The sequence below is a fragment of the Dermacentor silvarum genome, chromosome 4, assembly GCF_013339745.2.
Source record: "Dermacentor silvarum isolate Dsil-2018 chromosome 4, BIME_Dsil_1.4, whole genome shotgun sequence".
NCBI lineage: Eukaryota > Metazoa > Arthropoda > Arachnida > Ixodida > Ixodidae > Dermacentor > Dermacentor silvarum.
In genome coordinates, this window is record NC_051157.2 from 14453669 (window position 1) to 14470802 (window position 17134).

General features: G+C 44.3%; 2 protein-coding genes across 2 annotated transcripts in view; one reads left to right on the plus strand and one right to left on the minus strand.

Annotated features, from left to right (window-relative positions):
* Positions 1 to 17134, minus strand: part of LOC119449490 (post-GPI attachment to proteins factor 2-like) — a 354194-nt gene that overhangs the window by 110432 nt on the left and 226628 nt on the right. The gene's annotated exons all lie outside the window — the stretch shown is intronic.
* LOC119449482 (3'-5' RNA helicase YTHDC2-like) overlaps positions 1 to 17134 on the plus strand; it is a 67243-nt gene that overhangs the window by 30232 nt on the left and 19877 nt on the right. Inside the window, exons 19-21 of the mRNA XM_037712663.2 lie at positions 146 to 252; positions 7294 to 7565; positions 12801 to 13060. Coding sequence (XP_037568591.1) covers positions 146 to 252; positions 7294 to 7565; positions 12801 to 13060 — 639 coding nt within the window. The remainder of the gene's footprint in view (positions 1 to 145; positions 253 to 7293; positions 7566 to 12800; positions 13061 to 17134) is intronic.

The window sequence follows — 17134 nt, forward strand, 5'->3', positions numbered from 1 at the left end:
TGTACAATCACTGTTGGTCACTTCACTCAAATGAAGTTAGTTCAGTTGGCTTTAAAGTAAAATTGGGAAGCTCTTAATGCATGTGAGAATTCCAACAACCTTATTTATGCATTTGGCTATTTTTTTTTCCATCTGCCTTCATTAGTTGTGCTCCCCACGCAACCGGGCCAGAAGCGACCTGCGTACTTAGCGAGGCGCAAGCTGGCTGGTGGCACCTACAGCGACCACATGGCTCTTCTTGCAGCATTTCAGGTTGGTGGCATTCAAGTTTGCACATTGCTCGTGATGTCACAGTGGAATTATCCCATGAACAAGGAAAGGAGGAATAGCCTGAAAGCTGGCTCTGAACAGCCTGCAAGTCATTGAAAGGCATCACTCATGTCATTTCGCCCATTCCTGTCGACATTATTTTCATGGCTGCAAAATCGTGAATTTATGCTGGCTCATCCAGTGCTCCATTCTTGTTTTGCAGATTATGTGGATAAATGTTCTCGTCTGTGTTATCAAGCTGGGGTATATGTCAACCCCCATGGTTGTACACTGAAACCTCATTAATTCAACCCTTGTTAATTCAGATGATTCAGACTCATCCTCTGGTCCCAGCAGGCATATGCATTGTTTAATGGAATCAAACTCTTATTAATTCAGACTTATATGGCCACGTGCCGGCTAATTCAGACAACTCTCAGAGCTCAGCAAGTACGGAGCGCCGCAAATGTGCACCGCAAAAGAGCAAACGAGGCACTAGTGTCCAACCGAAACGAAGCAGCGTAGCGTGCATTGGCATAGTTATCAGCGGAAATCATTCCTGAATGACAGGAATGCTGTAATGCTTCGTGCCTATTTGTACACTTCCTGCCTTTATTCTTGTGTTTACCGCCACACATAACACCTCGTTGGCCATGTGACTTCATAGGTAGTTTCCATCCATAATCGTGTCGACAGCGCCCACGGTTTTGTCTGCAATGGTTGTGGCAAACAGTAGTTTTGTTTGCCACAACCAATGTGTCAGCTGAGTGCCATCATAACTGCTGTGTCGCTATCCATGATCACACCGTTAGAGACAGCGGTTTTGTCCACAGTGGTTGCCTGCACGACGTCACAAACACTGTGAGCTGTCAGGAATGAAGAGCGCTGGCTACATCATGATGGACGGACAATCTGGATGTGTGCGCAGTATTGAAGAGGGTGTCTCTGATGAAGACGCACGGAGTGGCCACGCTGTAAAGGAAGTCGCGATTGCCTTTACTGCTGCAAGCGCCAGTCAGTTACGAGATGACGAGACTGAACCTTTCCAGAAATGCGCATAAACCATCAGTGGTAGCCGCATACTTTTTGGGAAAGGTTCATTGCAGCTTCCGCACTGCTTTTGTGCAAAATAGTAGCAGGATTTGCTGATTCATTCAGTAAATAAAAGCATCTTGACGTACTAAGCATTCGTCACTGTTTTTTTTTTAATCCTCGATAATTCAACATTTGGTTTATCTGAACATTTTTTTCATTTGCAAGAAATCTGAATTAACAAGGTTTTACTGTACAGGTAACTTAGTGCTTTTGGATTAGCAAAAACATTGTTATGGCTGGTTAGTGTCAGCTGAAAGCTTCTGTTTTGCCATGACAAAACGGTAGCAAACAGGTATCTGGAAGGAGTAGCGAGCAAATTAGTCTTTTCGTTTTGCTTTGAAATTTTTCCTTCCTTTCTGCACGTTTTAGAGGGTAATTTGCATGAGTAATGTGCATGCTTATCTTATGCTCAGTTTGTCCTAAAACCAGTGACAAATTTGAAGTTCACTAAATAGAGTTTGCTTTGGCATAGCTAATGCAGATCAAGGAAACAGGAGCACCAACTTTACCCTGTTCATTTACTTCAGTTTAGAGAATGTGCATACAATGGCTATTGTAATGAATGCATTGAATTTGCTAAACAGCTAAAGGACACATTTTCTGCTAAAAAGTTAAAAAGTGTCACCGAAGCTGAACCTAGATGCCATTGTTTATGGTAGTAGGTATTCACCTGGCTTTTGCAATGACTTATTTTATGGCTTGTTGCTATGACTTTTCTCTGTTTATTGTTTACTGTTTATTTCAGTACCTGCCAGCAGCTGTAAAGCCTTAGCGACAGGTCACTAGTACATGCAAGAGCATGAACATAATAAAATACGAAGACAAAACTGCATTTTCACCAATATTGCATGTTTAAGTGAATATACGAGGCATGAGTACAGGACGCACTTACAGTAGAAATCACACTAGCCATTTTTGTGCAGTTTAAGGAGCACTAGCTGATGCACACTTTGTCAAACACTTTCGTCAATCAAGGTACACTGTGTCCTCTTGACTGCAGGTTGGTGTGGTGTAACCGACAAAAGCATTTATGTTAGTTTCTGCTGATCTGCCTTGCTCAAACCTATGTTGAAGTGGAGAAATCTTGCCCTTAAAATATGCATACAGTCCATGTATTACCATTTCAAAAACCTTAGAAGACCCTGAGAGAAGAGAAACAGGCTGAACGTTTTTCATGTCACAATGATCACTAGCCTTAACACAGGGACTATAACTGTTGTTTTTCATTCGGACGGAAAAAGCTCACTTTGTAAAGAAAGATTAAACACGTAGATCAAAATAGGAACAAAGATTACTCCGCAACCTCTGATTATAAAGGAATGCCATCGTACCCTGTCGAGAATTTTGCCTTCATCTTTTTTTTATGCAACGGGAAACCTTGAGCTCAGTGACAACAAAAAAAGATTAAAAGTCTGAGGCTCGACCTCCCGGTCCCAACATGGGACTAGCCAGGCAGGTGGCAACACCCTGTACAAGACTAGAATAAAGTTTTTTCCATCTATCCATCCAACCATCTGCCAGTGTGACGTCATCTATCAAGGCTAATGCTGAAGAAAAACAGGAGCCTAAGTGCTCTGCGAACAAGTTGCAGATATCTTCTGGCTGAAAGTAGGTCATACCAATGTTTTTAAGAACAGCCGAACTTACTTTGTCTTTTCTTTGCATCCTTTCATAGTGTCAGAAGCTTTGAGGGTTATTTTTTAAGTTAACTTCAAAGATTTTCATGGTAACACATTTCATCGTGATGTAAAATCTATTTGACCACTGTTTGGCAAATAGCAAACCTTTTGTACCAATATTCGTCGTTGGTTTCCTTATTAAGTTTATGGTACCTTCGTTTCCTGCGGAAGTAATATTTCAGCTTATGCGAAAACCAGCCAGGGAATTTCCTATTTCTTCCACAGCATTTGGTATACAAGCTTTCATAGCACTTTGTACAGTATATGTAAGCTGGTCCACAAATGAGTTAACATCATTCTTATATAACAGGTTAGACCAATCCCTGCTGCGAAGGCGATTGGAGAAAGCACAGCAGTCTCTGCGACAGTACACGTATTTAGCGATTACATGATCTCGACTCTGAATAAAAGACAAATAAAAGGAAAGTGTGAATGTAGGATGAAAAATGGCAACCGGAACGAGAACATCAAATGCATCACAAATGCGAAAAATTGGCATGTTTGATAAAAACAGGTCTAAAACATTTCCCGCGCAATCAGGCGCCACAATGTTTCGACAGAAACCATTGTAGCTTACAAAGTCGGCAAAAAAGCCCGCTTTTTCACGTACTAGGGCACACTTACTTCCGATTAAATCTGTGCACCAGTCAACCTTTGGCTGATAAAAATCTCCATAAATATGTACTTTGTATGTTGAAAAGTAAATTTGATCTTGTAGCGTTCTAAAGTGCCTCATAAAGACATGGGCAATAGAGCTCGGAGGAAAGTAATAACAGTTCACCAAGTAGTCTGTGCCATCAGATGCTTGTCATTTCAGCCACACACATTCGTTAAACGTTTCAAGGGCTTTCCGCCTAAACGAATGAAGCTTCAACTTGCATGCTAGTAAAACACCGTCGCCAAGCCTAACTGTATCGACGTACTTTCTGTCCGCTCTCAGTACAGAAAACTCATCAGTGAAATAAGACTCACTTTTGCATGACTCGTTTAACCATGTCTCCGTTATGCAAATAATATAACTAGAACCAAGTATATTTGCAAAAAAAATTTCGCGTTTAATTCTCAAACCTCTCATATTTTGGTAATAAACATTAGCCTGACATCATCAGATTGTTCTAATGTTAAGAAAATACCGAGAGGGAGACGGCCTTCCAATGAAAGAGCAAAACACACAAACATTTGGCCGCACATTAGTTTTGTTGACAAGCTCGAGATATTCATCTCTCGAACCTGCACTCACTAGGCACTGGTTGCCTAGTGAATGCCTATTGTAGCTATGATTGCTTTGTTGCTATGGGGAACATATGTACAATGTGAAGCTAGGTGGGGAAAGGGGTTCAATTGTTAACAGCAACATCAACATTCAGATTCAGTGGCCCTTAATAACATTATTACTTTTTTTTCAAACTAGCTTTGAACAATGTATGTATATGTGGTAAAGTTAGTGGACCATTCTAGTTCACTGTAATATAATTGCATTGCTTACAAAATGAATGTGTATATTCACTTTCATTAAAACCACGTTTGGATTCCACTGCACTTAAGCTGTCCATTGATGCCCATTTGGGATCCCTTTTACTACAACAATACTGTTTACAATATTGTATGTTGAATGTAGTTTTGCAGTAACGACAATATTAGTTTAAATGCGGTGTGTTTGCACTAGAATTCTTAATCGACACTCTTACTGTTTTATGTGTGTTACAAATATTAAGTAAACATTACACAACTCGCACACAGGTACTTGAAACAACTACAGAGGTTGTGTGATTTAGCCAGCTGGTGTTGTGATGCTGCCTATGGACATTTTAAGAGGTGAACGAAATCCTACCATTTTTTACTGTAAAGGATGAAAGCAAACATTAGGCCTGTGTACACACATCACTGATGTTTCTATGTCTTTATGTTTAATAATCTTTTTAATGGTAAACATGTCCTGTAGTAAATAATAACTACAGTAAATCCAAATATAATGAACCTGGATAAAGCCAGTTATTCTCTATATCGAAAATGTGAAACTTGCTGACCAATACCCACGTCAAATAACTTGCTTATAACAAACTGGACATGGGAGAAAGGCACCCGCTGCCATTGCCTTAAACCTGTTTGCATGCCACTAATGCAACGTTCAGGGGAGTTATGTTTATTGTGATCTGTCATTGTTTGTGTGTGTTTTTTGTTCTTGTTTTTTTTTTTTTCAAGCATGCAAGAATGCTCATAAGTATATCGGAAACATATCAAACGCTTACTCAAGTGAGTTGATTGCATCGAGTTACTTACACATATGTTGCTGTGTTGCTTACACATGCCACTGTGAGAGATAAGCGACTGGGGTGTGATCAGCACTCTGGCAGGGCTTTATTATTTATTTATTTTTATTTTTATTTTTTTTCAATCACGCAGCTTGATGGGGGGGGGAGGGGCTTAGTGCTCTAAATAATGCTTCTCCAAGATGACAACAAAGCTGCAGCACCATTCCTAGTGACGCTGAGAAACAGTTCAAGGCATTGGAAACAATTGCGTCCAATATATGTAGTTTTGTTTTCAATAAATAGATTATTTGCTTGCTTCTTTGTTACACTAAAGATAACAAATTACTGTTGACTTCCATTAATTTGACCCTGACGAGACTGACGAAATCGACCGAATTATCTGGCAGGTCAAATTAAACAAGATACAGAAAAAACATCAATGCATGCCGTTGATTCACTTGGCACTATTTGCCCAATTCTAACACTCTCCGAATCAAATGCACGCCCGCTTTCTGTGTCCAAAGTACAAAACTAACATAGAAATTATTATAAAGTTCCCAAACAGAGTGGAAAGCAAACGTGCACATCATCTTTTAGAGAGAAAAATTGACAAGAGTCTAATGTGTGTTGCATAATAACAGCCAGTTTCCTGAAGTCAGCTTCGCCGCAATGCAGCCGTGTTATGTGGTGAAGCATATGAACGCCGCGACTGCGGTTTCAATTTTGTATCCGGTTGCAGCGACGCAGGCAATTTTCCGCCCAATTTTCTTGGAAAAAAAGTTCACGTTAGAACAGGGTAAATACCTTAAGCAGACATTGTGAGCTACCGTTATGGCTTTAATAATCTTCCTAGGGCAAGCCGAAAATAGGCGTTTTTGACGCGAGATTGATGTGTGTTCAACGCGTTCACTGTCATCTAAGCTCCGTCAAGACTTGCTGCCACTAAAGGAATGGCTAGTGGGGTCACCATAGGGGTCAGGCATGCTGAATGGTCAAGTTTGAATGATCTGGTGAAGGCCAATTTTAGGATCCAAAAACAAAAGTTCTGGCCCCTAGAAATGCATAGGCACCAGCCAGGACCTTCTGTCAGGATCGAACTAACCAAAAAAAGTTGTCGCAGTTTCACCTGAAAGGCGAAGCATCAATTGTGATAGCAAATTTGTAGAGAGCTATACGGAGTAATGATAGTAGCTTTATCAGCTGTATAAACTTGGACGTGCAGCAGCACCGGCAACACGCAGAACTGTTGTCGACGCCATCAGCGTTTTGCCCGTGTTCGCACAAAATGCGTGCGGCGTTGGTGACTGTTGCCGGAGCCTCTGATATAAGTAGGCACTTGGTGCCGCAGCTAAACGTCGCCTCCCTTCCCTCCCCCTCCCCCCCACGGCCTTTCGCGCTTCGGAAGAAGGTGCGTTTGCTCTACATATATGGTGATTGTAAAGGAGGAAAGATACGCCTACTTCTGGAGCCCTTAAGAAAGCACGGCGCAGAACGTGCGTTTGTTCTCCACCATGGGTTCACTCCCCGTGAAAGCGCGCGTCCCTCGCGCCCTTTCACTCGCACATACTGTGTTCGGCGGCACGCGGCGACGATTTCATCTCCACTGACGTCATACGGAACCTCACGACGACGGCGACGCCAACGGCAGAAATCTGCTTTGGAGTGTCCATATAATTGCTATCGCAATAAAAATTAAATTAACTGGAGTCAAATAATGGAAGTCCATTGTATATCAAACTATATTTAGCATATTAGCTTGTCTGTTATAACCAGGTTCAAGTGTAAACCAAGAAAAAGCTGTTATGAAGTACGTGAACTTTGCTTACAAAACAGAGGTTCACCGGAAGATGGAGACTTATTCATCAACAGCGGTCACATAAGGGACGTCTCTGGAGCCAGTATTCTGGCAAGGGGACTTGCCTTAATGAGGACGAGTCCCTTTGTTGAAACATTGGCTCCAGCGATGTCTTTTGTTCAATCACTTTTGATCATCCAAACTTTGCTTGTATTTCTTACAGCGCTGGCAGAAGGCCCGTGCCGAGAACTCTGAGCGCTACTTCTGTGAGCGGCACTTCGTGTCTGGCGCCACCATGTCCACCGCATTGGCTGTACGGGGCCAGCTGCTGGGCCAGCTTCGGGCATCGGGCTTTGTGCGGTCACGTGGCGGTGGTGACATTCGTGACCTCAACACCAACTCTGACAACTGGGCTGTGGTCAAGGCAGCTCTCTGTGCAGGCTCCTACCCAAACCTCCTGAGAGTTGACCGGGAACGCCGGCAGCTGGTTGCCCAGTGAGTGCATATTGTAGCGAGGATTACAAGACAGTGTTGCCACCCCTGAATGCCAAGTAACCTTTACTGTGACACCTCCAAAACCCTCACAAAAATCTCTTTAGTATGAAAAAGTTCCTAGCTTCATATTTGCTTCTTCTGTTTCATGACCCACCGCAGTGGCTATGCTGTTGCACTGCTGAGCACGAAGTCAGGGGGTTTGATTTCTTGCCATGCAATTAAATTCCAGTGGGGGCAGAATGCAAAAACATTTGTGTATTTGGACTTAGGTGCGCATTAAAGAACCCTGGGTGGTCAAAACTAATCCGGAACTTTCCACTATAGCATCCCCCATAGCCCGCTGTGTAGGTTCAGGATATTAAACACCACATTATTGTTTGGCGCTGCATTCCCGTGGTTTTTTCTAAGCGTGGTTATAGCAAACAGTACATAACCACTTCATTTCAGTTAGGTACTGTCGCTGCTCTTGTCTCACTCATTTGTGATTATTTTTGCAGGGCTACCTGTGCTTCTTAGCTCATTGTCCAATGACAAAAGCATTCAGAGACAACTGCCGCGGAGCCAAATGCCTCTAAGTTAACGGTCATTTGAGGCTATAGTGATGGCAAGACCAGGCAGGTAGTGTGAATTACTCAATTTTCAGAATTCCTTTTCTTGCCCCCCGAGCCGTCAATCAAGGGCAGGCAAGCAGGTCTGGGACTTATTCATGCCTCGCTGTTGGTGAAGTGGAGTCATGTGGTTGTGCTGGTGCTGTTTCTGTGGAAACACGGGTTGTTGGCCGGGCCTTTCTTCTTGTTTTTTTTTTTTTTTTGACTCGCGTTGGTGCCATGGAAGTTGCTCTTGATCGCAAATCCTGATATCGCGTCAATTGCATTGCTGCTCAGCATGATCGCCGAGATCCAAAAGTGTACACTGAGAGGGTGATTGACGAGGGAAGGTGTGTGCAGCAAGGGGACTCTGAAAAGGAAAGGCAAGGAGAAGAGGAATGTCACTCCCTTTAGGTTATTGAGGGGGCTTACACTCCAATCGCTCAATGTGAACGCCAGATGTCTTCAGGGGTTCTCAAGCATGTTCGTTCCAGGGAACCCTGCTAAGCTCCATGAAGTGTCAAGGAACCTCCCCCGAATTAGCCCAATTAAAATGTCGTAATTAACCAAATGTCAAATTATCGAGGGTATCAAGAAAACAATAAACAAATGCTTGACTACGTCAACACGCTTTTATTTACTCAATCAATCAGACAATCCTGTTTATATTTATTTAGCGCAAGACCAGTGAGGAAGCTGAAATTCTAGTCATCTCATGACTGATTAGCGCAAGCAGCGGCGAAGGCCTCGCCCGCGTACATACCGGTTATTTTTTAGCCAGTCAGCTGCTCGCCAACAAATTGTCCGTACATCGCGATGTAGCCGGTGCTCTTAATCTTCGACAGCTTTGCAGTGAGTCAAAGCAAAATTACTGCTTGCCGCAACCGCTGCGGACGAAACTGCAGTGGTTATCGACGCGATCATGGATGGCAACTACGCACTTATGAAGGTACGCGGTATGCGGCCAACGCGCGGCGATAAACGCAAGAATAAAGTCTTTAAGGGCACAATTAGGCACGAACCGCTCCGGCGTAGCTGTCAATCACGTGCCGCGCACGATTGCCACTGAGGACCATGGAGATGCGGACTGTGCCGCTTCGTTTCGGTTGGATGCTAGCGCCGTTCTTGCTCTTCTGCGGCACGTACTTGCGATGCTCCCGCGCATTTTTTTTTTCCTTAATTTTTTTTTATTCCTCCAACGTATACATCAGTGCGCACGCAATCGGCACCTACGCTATCTACAAATGGGAGAAATGCGCATGTTGGTAAATTACGGCCTCCGAGATTTAAGTGCGAAAGCTTAGGCGCGCTGCCCGTTTTCGGAGGTTGGGTGGCTACAAGCTGCTTGCGAATTTATTGCGCAGTTCGCGCGTTGCCGTTACGCGCTGTGAGTGCTTTTTGACACTCGGGCATGAGTAATGGCAGTTCTGTGAATCGAGCGCACCTTGTTTTCGCCGTTTTAGCCGCTTGGTGAGCGCGGGACCACAGAAAATGTATCAGTGGTTCGCGGAACCCCGAGCAGGGACCTGCGGAACCCCAGGGTTCCGCGGAACCCACTTTGAGAACCCATGGTCTAGATGCTTCTAGTGAATCTTGTGAGTGGCAAAGTGAAGCCATTCACATGCAGTAGCTTGGTTTTGAGCTAGTTGGCGCTGTCAGATTACCTAGAAACGCTTTTGAATAAACCTAGCTTCTTCACAACTTCTGTTGGAAAACACCTCCATTCACTTCACAAGCACTTAATACTAAAATAGTATGAAAAATACCTTTAGGCTCCTTTTTAACACTTCTTTAATGCTTCAGAATGCAAGGCATTGTGACTGTTACCCCACTTAATCCTCTAAATTAAAATTTGCATGCTCAAGACAGCTCCAGTAATAAGATATACGTGCTATAGACTGCTCCAAACTGAGAATCTGTCTGCTCCAGTGAGCTCCAGAATGAAATTTGATCTGCTACAAAAATTGCTACAAAATCACTTTGGGCATTCCCACCCCTGGCACTAGCAGTGTTCATAAGTAGCTTTCAGTGAAGTGGTAGTTTTAAAATAGATCTATGAAATGTATATGTCTAATTCCTAGAGCTAGAGTCACTGTGGGCATGACTGTGTGCAGTCCCATTGGTATGAAAGTTCTCACGACCGTTCAAGTATTTCTGCAAGTGTGGAGTCATGGAAAAAGATTTTCCGTGTCATTACTGTTTCAGCCATCTGTCCATTTGCTAATTACTACCTAGTTTATGGCATCTACATACTTCAGGAATAGGAAGCACACTTTAAACTGTGAGGTTTTTCCCTATCTGCTAGAATTTAATGAACATAGACTGGGTCTTGTTCCTACAGCTTACTCCATGTATCCTGAAAATTTGAAATGGTTTATTTATCTCAAAGTAAACATGTAGTTTCTGTTGAATCTTGTTAAAGGATTGGCCAGACACACGAAATAGATGTACAGTAAACCTTGATACAGTGAACTTCAATATAAAGAAATTCTCGATATAGTGAAGTATTTAACTTTTCTGTAACTAACTGTACTTCTTGTCTATAGAACACCTTGTACAGTCGTATCTCGATAACTCAAACTCGAAGGGGCCCAAAAATTTGTTCGAATTAAAAAAAGTTTGAATTAAAGGAAGGACTTTTTTCTTTTTTTAAAATATTCGAGCACCATAGCACGATGCATGAACGGTGCGAGTCGTGAAATATCGCGGCGCGTAAGCGCATAAAGAGCGCAACTGCCCACGCTGGCCAACGCTCGGTTCCCGATAACGGCAGGAAACGAAAATTCAGGGAGTGGACGGCGCCGACATGGCGGCGGCGCGCCGCGCAGAGACTGTGGAATGTGAGGGAGGAGGGCGGCAGGGAAGCGGATATGGCCTTGGCAACTCCGCCGTTTTGGTGGCTCCCCTCGCCCCAGGGCGGCGCCAGGGCTATGCTGGCGCCGCCCTGGCGCCAGCATATACCGCTCCCTGAAGTTTCGTTTTCTGCCGTTATCGAGAAGCGAGCATTTGCCGGAGTGGGCCTTCGCCTCTGCATTAAGGGGTCTCTCCAAAGCTTTTGTTCTATGGCGGTGTTGGAGCAATGCCGGTCGGAGGCGCCGCCGCATTATTTGACACGCTGCTGAGAGCATTGTCGGTCCTCGGTATGTTCGAATTAACCATCGCAAATGCTTTTGCATTTGAATTACCGAGCGTTTTCACCCATTGAAATACACATAACTTTGACGGGACCACAGCGTCAGTTCGAATAAACCCGCAGGTCGAATTTACGAAATTCGACTGTATTTTGAACTTCAATATAACGAAGTTTTTAAAGGGAAAATGGAGACATCCACCCAAATGTAGCAATTGCTACAAAGGAAACCTATACGGTTTCCTCGAAAGAAAAGCCTCGCAGTTGAAGAAAAATTCGTCCTGGTCGTCCTGGTCCGCTGAACTATTACGTCATAACGAAGTGTGTTTATACACCATTTCAATAAAATTAAATTTTACTGCTGCCGCAATGGAATACCAAGACAATAAATTTAAACTTCCACGGACAGACACAGATGGTCAGATAGTTGAATTACATGTGGCCGTTTGCGAATGCACCTCTCATATCGCACGACCAAGAGCGACCGCCGAAGCGTTTCGTTTAAAGACAGGTTCCGCTAAGATTCTATCGTGCCCCGGGCACTGTATGCTTTAGGTGCGAGTGAAAGTTCGCGAGGGTGAGCGGAGAAGGGTGGTGGCTTGATGAGCTCCATCTTCTGTGCGAGCAAGGGGAAAGGGGGAGCTTGTGGTAATGCGATCAAGTGCGCACAAGGGTAGGGGGAAGGGGTAGTGGGGGGCAGGTTGGCACGCGTCTCCTTTTCTAGCGTGGCGGTGAATGCGCATGGCTGTCAGCGTGGCTGAGCACATATGCAGCCTGCATAACCTGTTTTTCAGGCAATCTGCCACGTGTGCAAGGACTGGGCGAGCTGAGATGGCGTGGTGTCTTCCTGCACGTTCACTGCAGAGGTTGTGTAATTTCAAGTTTCGAAGGTGCAGTGTTGCAAGAGGCAGATGAAGCGTTCGCTTCCCGCTGCTGGCACTTTTCATGATAGCGTCATACCACTGCGAGTGACACTATGAACCGTGGGGGTCGAGTGAATGTGACAGCGTGGCTGGCTTTGCTTCACGCCGCCAGATGTCTAGATGCTGTATGAGCGCTATTTCAGTGATGTGAAGATATCGTTGACACAGCATGAAACCGTATCTATTGTTACCGATTCTTAAATTCAACAAAATTTGCTTTTTCCAATTGCCCAATCATTCAGAAAATTTTCCGGTCTTCCGTGTAAGAAAAATCTGTGCTTATTTGCACAAAAGATCAAATTTCAGCATAACGAAGCAAATTGACGACATTACCGGTTTTGCTATATCGTGGTTCCACTGTATGTAGTGGAACTTTGTTACTAGAAAGACAGCAATGAAATGTTACAGTTGAACTTGATTTGATAGCTCACATGCAAGCTTGATTTCAAGAAGTCCGTCAGCATTGAAAGGGATTTGAATCAGAACTGCATCATTGCATTGACAAAGTGAACCTACAGTCCAATAATCGCTGGAAATACTGGAATCCGAGACTGTTCTTATTCCACTAATCTCCTGCGTAATCTCGACCTCCCAGGCGTGCCTCGCGAGTGCGGTTTGGGTCACGTTCAGTCCTGTCCCAGCCGGAACCTCATAGCTTGGGTGCACCAGGAGCAGCCAACACTCGTGACGGGGTTGTGGCCTCGTTGCCCACTGACTGGCTCATCTATGGCGAGTTGGCCAGAGCGGGGCCCACAGCCTTTGCCCACATGTGCACACTGGTCTCGCCCGTAACAGTGGCACTGTTTGCTGGCCCCCAGCGCCTTCCTCTGGATGCACTGTATGAGCCGCAAAATGGTGCGTACCTCTTTCGACTTAACGCTCAATTGCAACGAAATATTGTTTTGGTTTAATGTGCTATAAATGAGTATATATACAGTCGAATCTCAAGTATGTTACATCCAAATTATTGGATAACACCGTAAATCTAAAATGTTTCCCACCAATATCAGCATGCGACAAATATGTGCTTTTCATGAATATCTGATATAACAAAGGTATTTTCATGTCAGGTGCGACTTCATTATAGCATAGCTCGACTGTACTTTTGAAGCAATTATTGGCAAAGCTGCAGGGCTGGTAATTGTGTAATTTTCTTATTCACAGCCTTTAAATGCAGTTGAACTTGGATATAATGAATTATCGGGTACTACGAAGTAAACTTAAAATTTGGTTGACCACGCTTTATTTCAGTGGCCTAAACCATCGCATAACGAAACAAAAGTACAAGGTCCAACGCAATATCAAATATAGCGAAGTGAGTATTTGCTCACTCACAGTAAAACACGTTTCTTGGGAAGCAGGCATTCCAGAGCGGTATTCTCAGTCAATCAATTTTGGCGCTACAATCACTTTCGTGTGACTCGGCACTGAAAACGTTGGCATCTACAAGCAACAGCGTCCCTGACACAGTGCCAATATAGAATGCTTGTCAATGTGCGAGAAGTGCCGTCGCCTGTACATGCCAACGCTTACAATGTCGAGTCACGAGAAATCTCACAGAATTGTATTGCCAACAGGAATTGACTGAGAATATGGCCCCTGGGTGCAGTGAACTATAATATATTGTCTTCGCGCTGCATCTTATCACATGTGTCGTGCGAAGTGGTGCTTGTAGTGATGGCGTCGTCGTTACTCCCTATTGAACGTGCCTAGCAAACCGTTCCTCCAGTCCGGAGCGCTCGTCTGTCGTCTGACAAGGCACGCACTCCAGACCGGCCGTGCTCCAGTGCACAACGTGCATCACCGCAATGCGCCTTCAATAGTCGGCGACTGCAATTGCGTATTTTGTAAAATGAATTCACGTTTGTTGGTGAAGTAACATGCGTGTGCGTCATGCCGCGCGGTGTTGTTCATGTGTAGTTGATCGGTTGCTGGGCGGGCATGAGTTTTGCTGGCCTCCAATCTGACTGGCACACCGCAGCATAGCCGTTATTACCGAGTTCGACGAGATGGCACCAAGTGGCCAACCTCAGCAATAATAGCAGTGGGATGACTTGCCAGTCACATTGGACATTATGCTTGGCACAGTGCCAGGAGGATGTTCTCGCATGTCAACATTGATGAGTCAAATTGCTGCTCACACGATATGTCCCAAAACTCATTTTATCTCCAAAAGGAAATGACCGAGAATACTTCCCTTGCGGGTGGCTTGCAATGTTGACACACGGCGTCGCACTTGCCTTTCTCTCACATAGACGCAATCACAGATATTTTTCATCAATATTATTGGGGACGTTTATAATGAATATTGTTTATAACGAAGTAATTTTAGTGGCAACTGCGACTTCTTTATAACGAAGTTCAACTGTAGCACTTAACGTATTTACTCGATTCTAACGCGCCCTCGATTGTAATGCACACCTCATGCTTTCATACAGAAATACAACTTTCTCTCATTTGGAAAAAGAAAGATTTACTCCCGCTGTACTTAAGTTACGATGAATAACAAAAGTCGCAGTTTCGCCCGAAAGGCGAAGCATCGATTGCGATAGCAAATTAATAGACCGCTATACGAAATAAGGATAGCAGTTCTATAGGCCGTTTAAACTTGCAAACATTCGCTTACTAAATAAATTAACAAGCACAGTGTCTCACGCACACAAGCAAACTGAACACTTTTCACTTGTTGACCGCGGAAACCCGCAGTCAAAACGCTGTACGAAGCATGGCGAGCAAATTGACCTTCGTGCTAGCATGCCTCTCGCTTCAACACGACCTATAAGCCGCGAAAACACAGCGCACAGCGAACTTTTCCCGCAGCAGATCGCTTTCAAAATAGGGCCAAGGCGATCGTATTGCCGAAGTGGAGCGTCGCAGAATACGTCCTGCTTCGGTGCACTGAAACCATTCCAAGTCGCTTTGCTGGAGAAAATCCTCTCCTTCCGTTTGCGCCAGTCCTGCATGCAAGTTTCAGATTCTCCGGACGACCGTGATGCGACCCCATTTCCATCCGTCTCTGCACACATGATCACGTTCCTTTTAAATGCGGCATCATGATGAACTCGGCACTTTATGGTGATAGAGCAGACGCAGAAAATGGCAAGACAGAGGGTAGACTAATGCCTAAGCACGTGTACTGCAGCACACGGAGGAAGCTACGGCAGCTAGGCTAGACTGTAAGGCTCGAAGCACGTGCGAGACGGCCATATTGAAATGCCGACGGCTATATGGTAACGCAGATTTAGGGTGGTACTCGATTCTAATGCGCACGCAATTTTTGAACCTGTTTTATCGGAAAAAAAGTGCGCGTTGATTCGAGTAAATACGGTAAGCAGACGACACATGCACATGATCGTTAGTGGATAGGGCACAAAATCCACCTCTTGAGATTTTCAGCGTGGTATGGGCGCTTCCCAATCTCTGCAGCCATTCCAAGGAGCCGCACTGGTACTCCATGTTCTAAGTTTTGAATTTCTTGTCATTTAAGGCAAGCGGTTATGGCATCGCTTTTTTTTTTTTGGTCTCAATTTTAAAAAGTTAATTTTTTCGAACTTTTCGTGATGCAGCCATTCATATTTCAAACGTAAAATTTTTCACAGAAGCTCCTCTGTACCTACACTACAGGAAGCTCGTCTTTTTTTTTATGCAGCCAAAATTTCATTGCGCTTGTCTTTTATTTAACCCTTTCATGTCTAAATGTTATCACTGAATTGAAACATTTATTTTTCGTGCATCTGAACAACAATATTCGGGCAAAAGTATAGAAAGAAATTCCCAGTGAAGGTATGGCAACAAATTGAAAGCAGCATATGGTTCTTTGCACTTTTGTAATTCAAATTCATAATGGTGGGAAGTGTGGTCACAAATTATTGGAAGGTCAGTTTTGTGCCGCCCAAGGCAGGTGATATGCCTTAGGGCTCATTCACACTGGCGACTGACAGCAGTCACGCGACCAAATTGGTCGCATAGAAACCAGTCGCAAATGGTCGCTTTTCTCAAAGAGCAACTACTTTGGGCCAGGCGCTCGCTGCTAGATTTTTCAGTTGCACAACCACAGTCGCAGAACTGCTGGACCAATCAGATGTGCAGGAACAGGACGTCTGTGTACACAGACACTTATTTTACGTTGCAATGGCATTGCGAGCAGAAGACATTTCGGTGTGGCGACTGGCTGGTCGCACTTGCTGGTGTGAACAGTGGTCACCTTGAGTCGCCCTTTGGTCGCTAGTCTCAATCAGTCGTGCAACCTTCTCAAGTCGCCAGTGTGAATGAGCCCTTAGGCAGCAGGCTGTACAGATACAGCAGAGAGGCGTAACCGCAGCATAATGCAACACATGAGCATTTGCAACTTATCTGGGAGAACCATGTTTATATGTGGGCACCAAATCAACAAATTATAGTAAAACTCGAAATTGTAGAAACCTTAAAAATGTTTTAGATAAGCGGCATTTCAAGATAACCAAAATCACGAAAATATAAGCCCCTGGCTGTGCATAAGCCACATAAAGCCTTTTGAAGTAGGTGCCAGCAGCTGCTAAATTTCTCACAAAAGCTCAATATACCAGAAACGATATTTTCGGTAGATCACTTTTGTGAGATATTGTGCGACTCGGCACCGTACACATTGGGCATTTATGGGCAACAGTGATCCTCGCACAGACCTAAGCAAACGCTGTAGTAGTAGGCACCAGCGCGTCCATAGCTTAGTCACGCGAAATATCCCAGAAGTGCTTGTATCCCCCAAAAAATCAGTCGACCGGGAATACCGCCCCAAGGCCGTGATTTTGTAGCCATGCCGTCCCTTGATTATATGCCACACTTTCATTCACCGTTCTCAGCTGGCTTATTCCATTGATGATAACACAGGTGGGGCATTGCTGTTGACCACTGACGAAGCACGATAAGAAACGGCATCGAAAAAGGCATCGC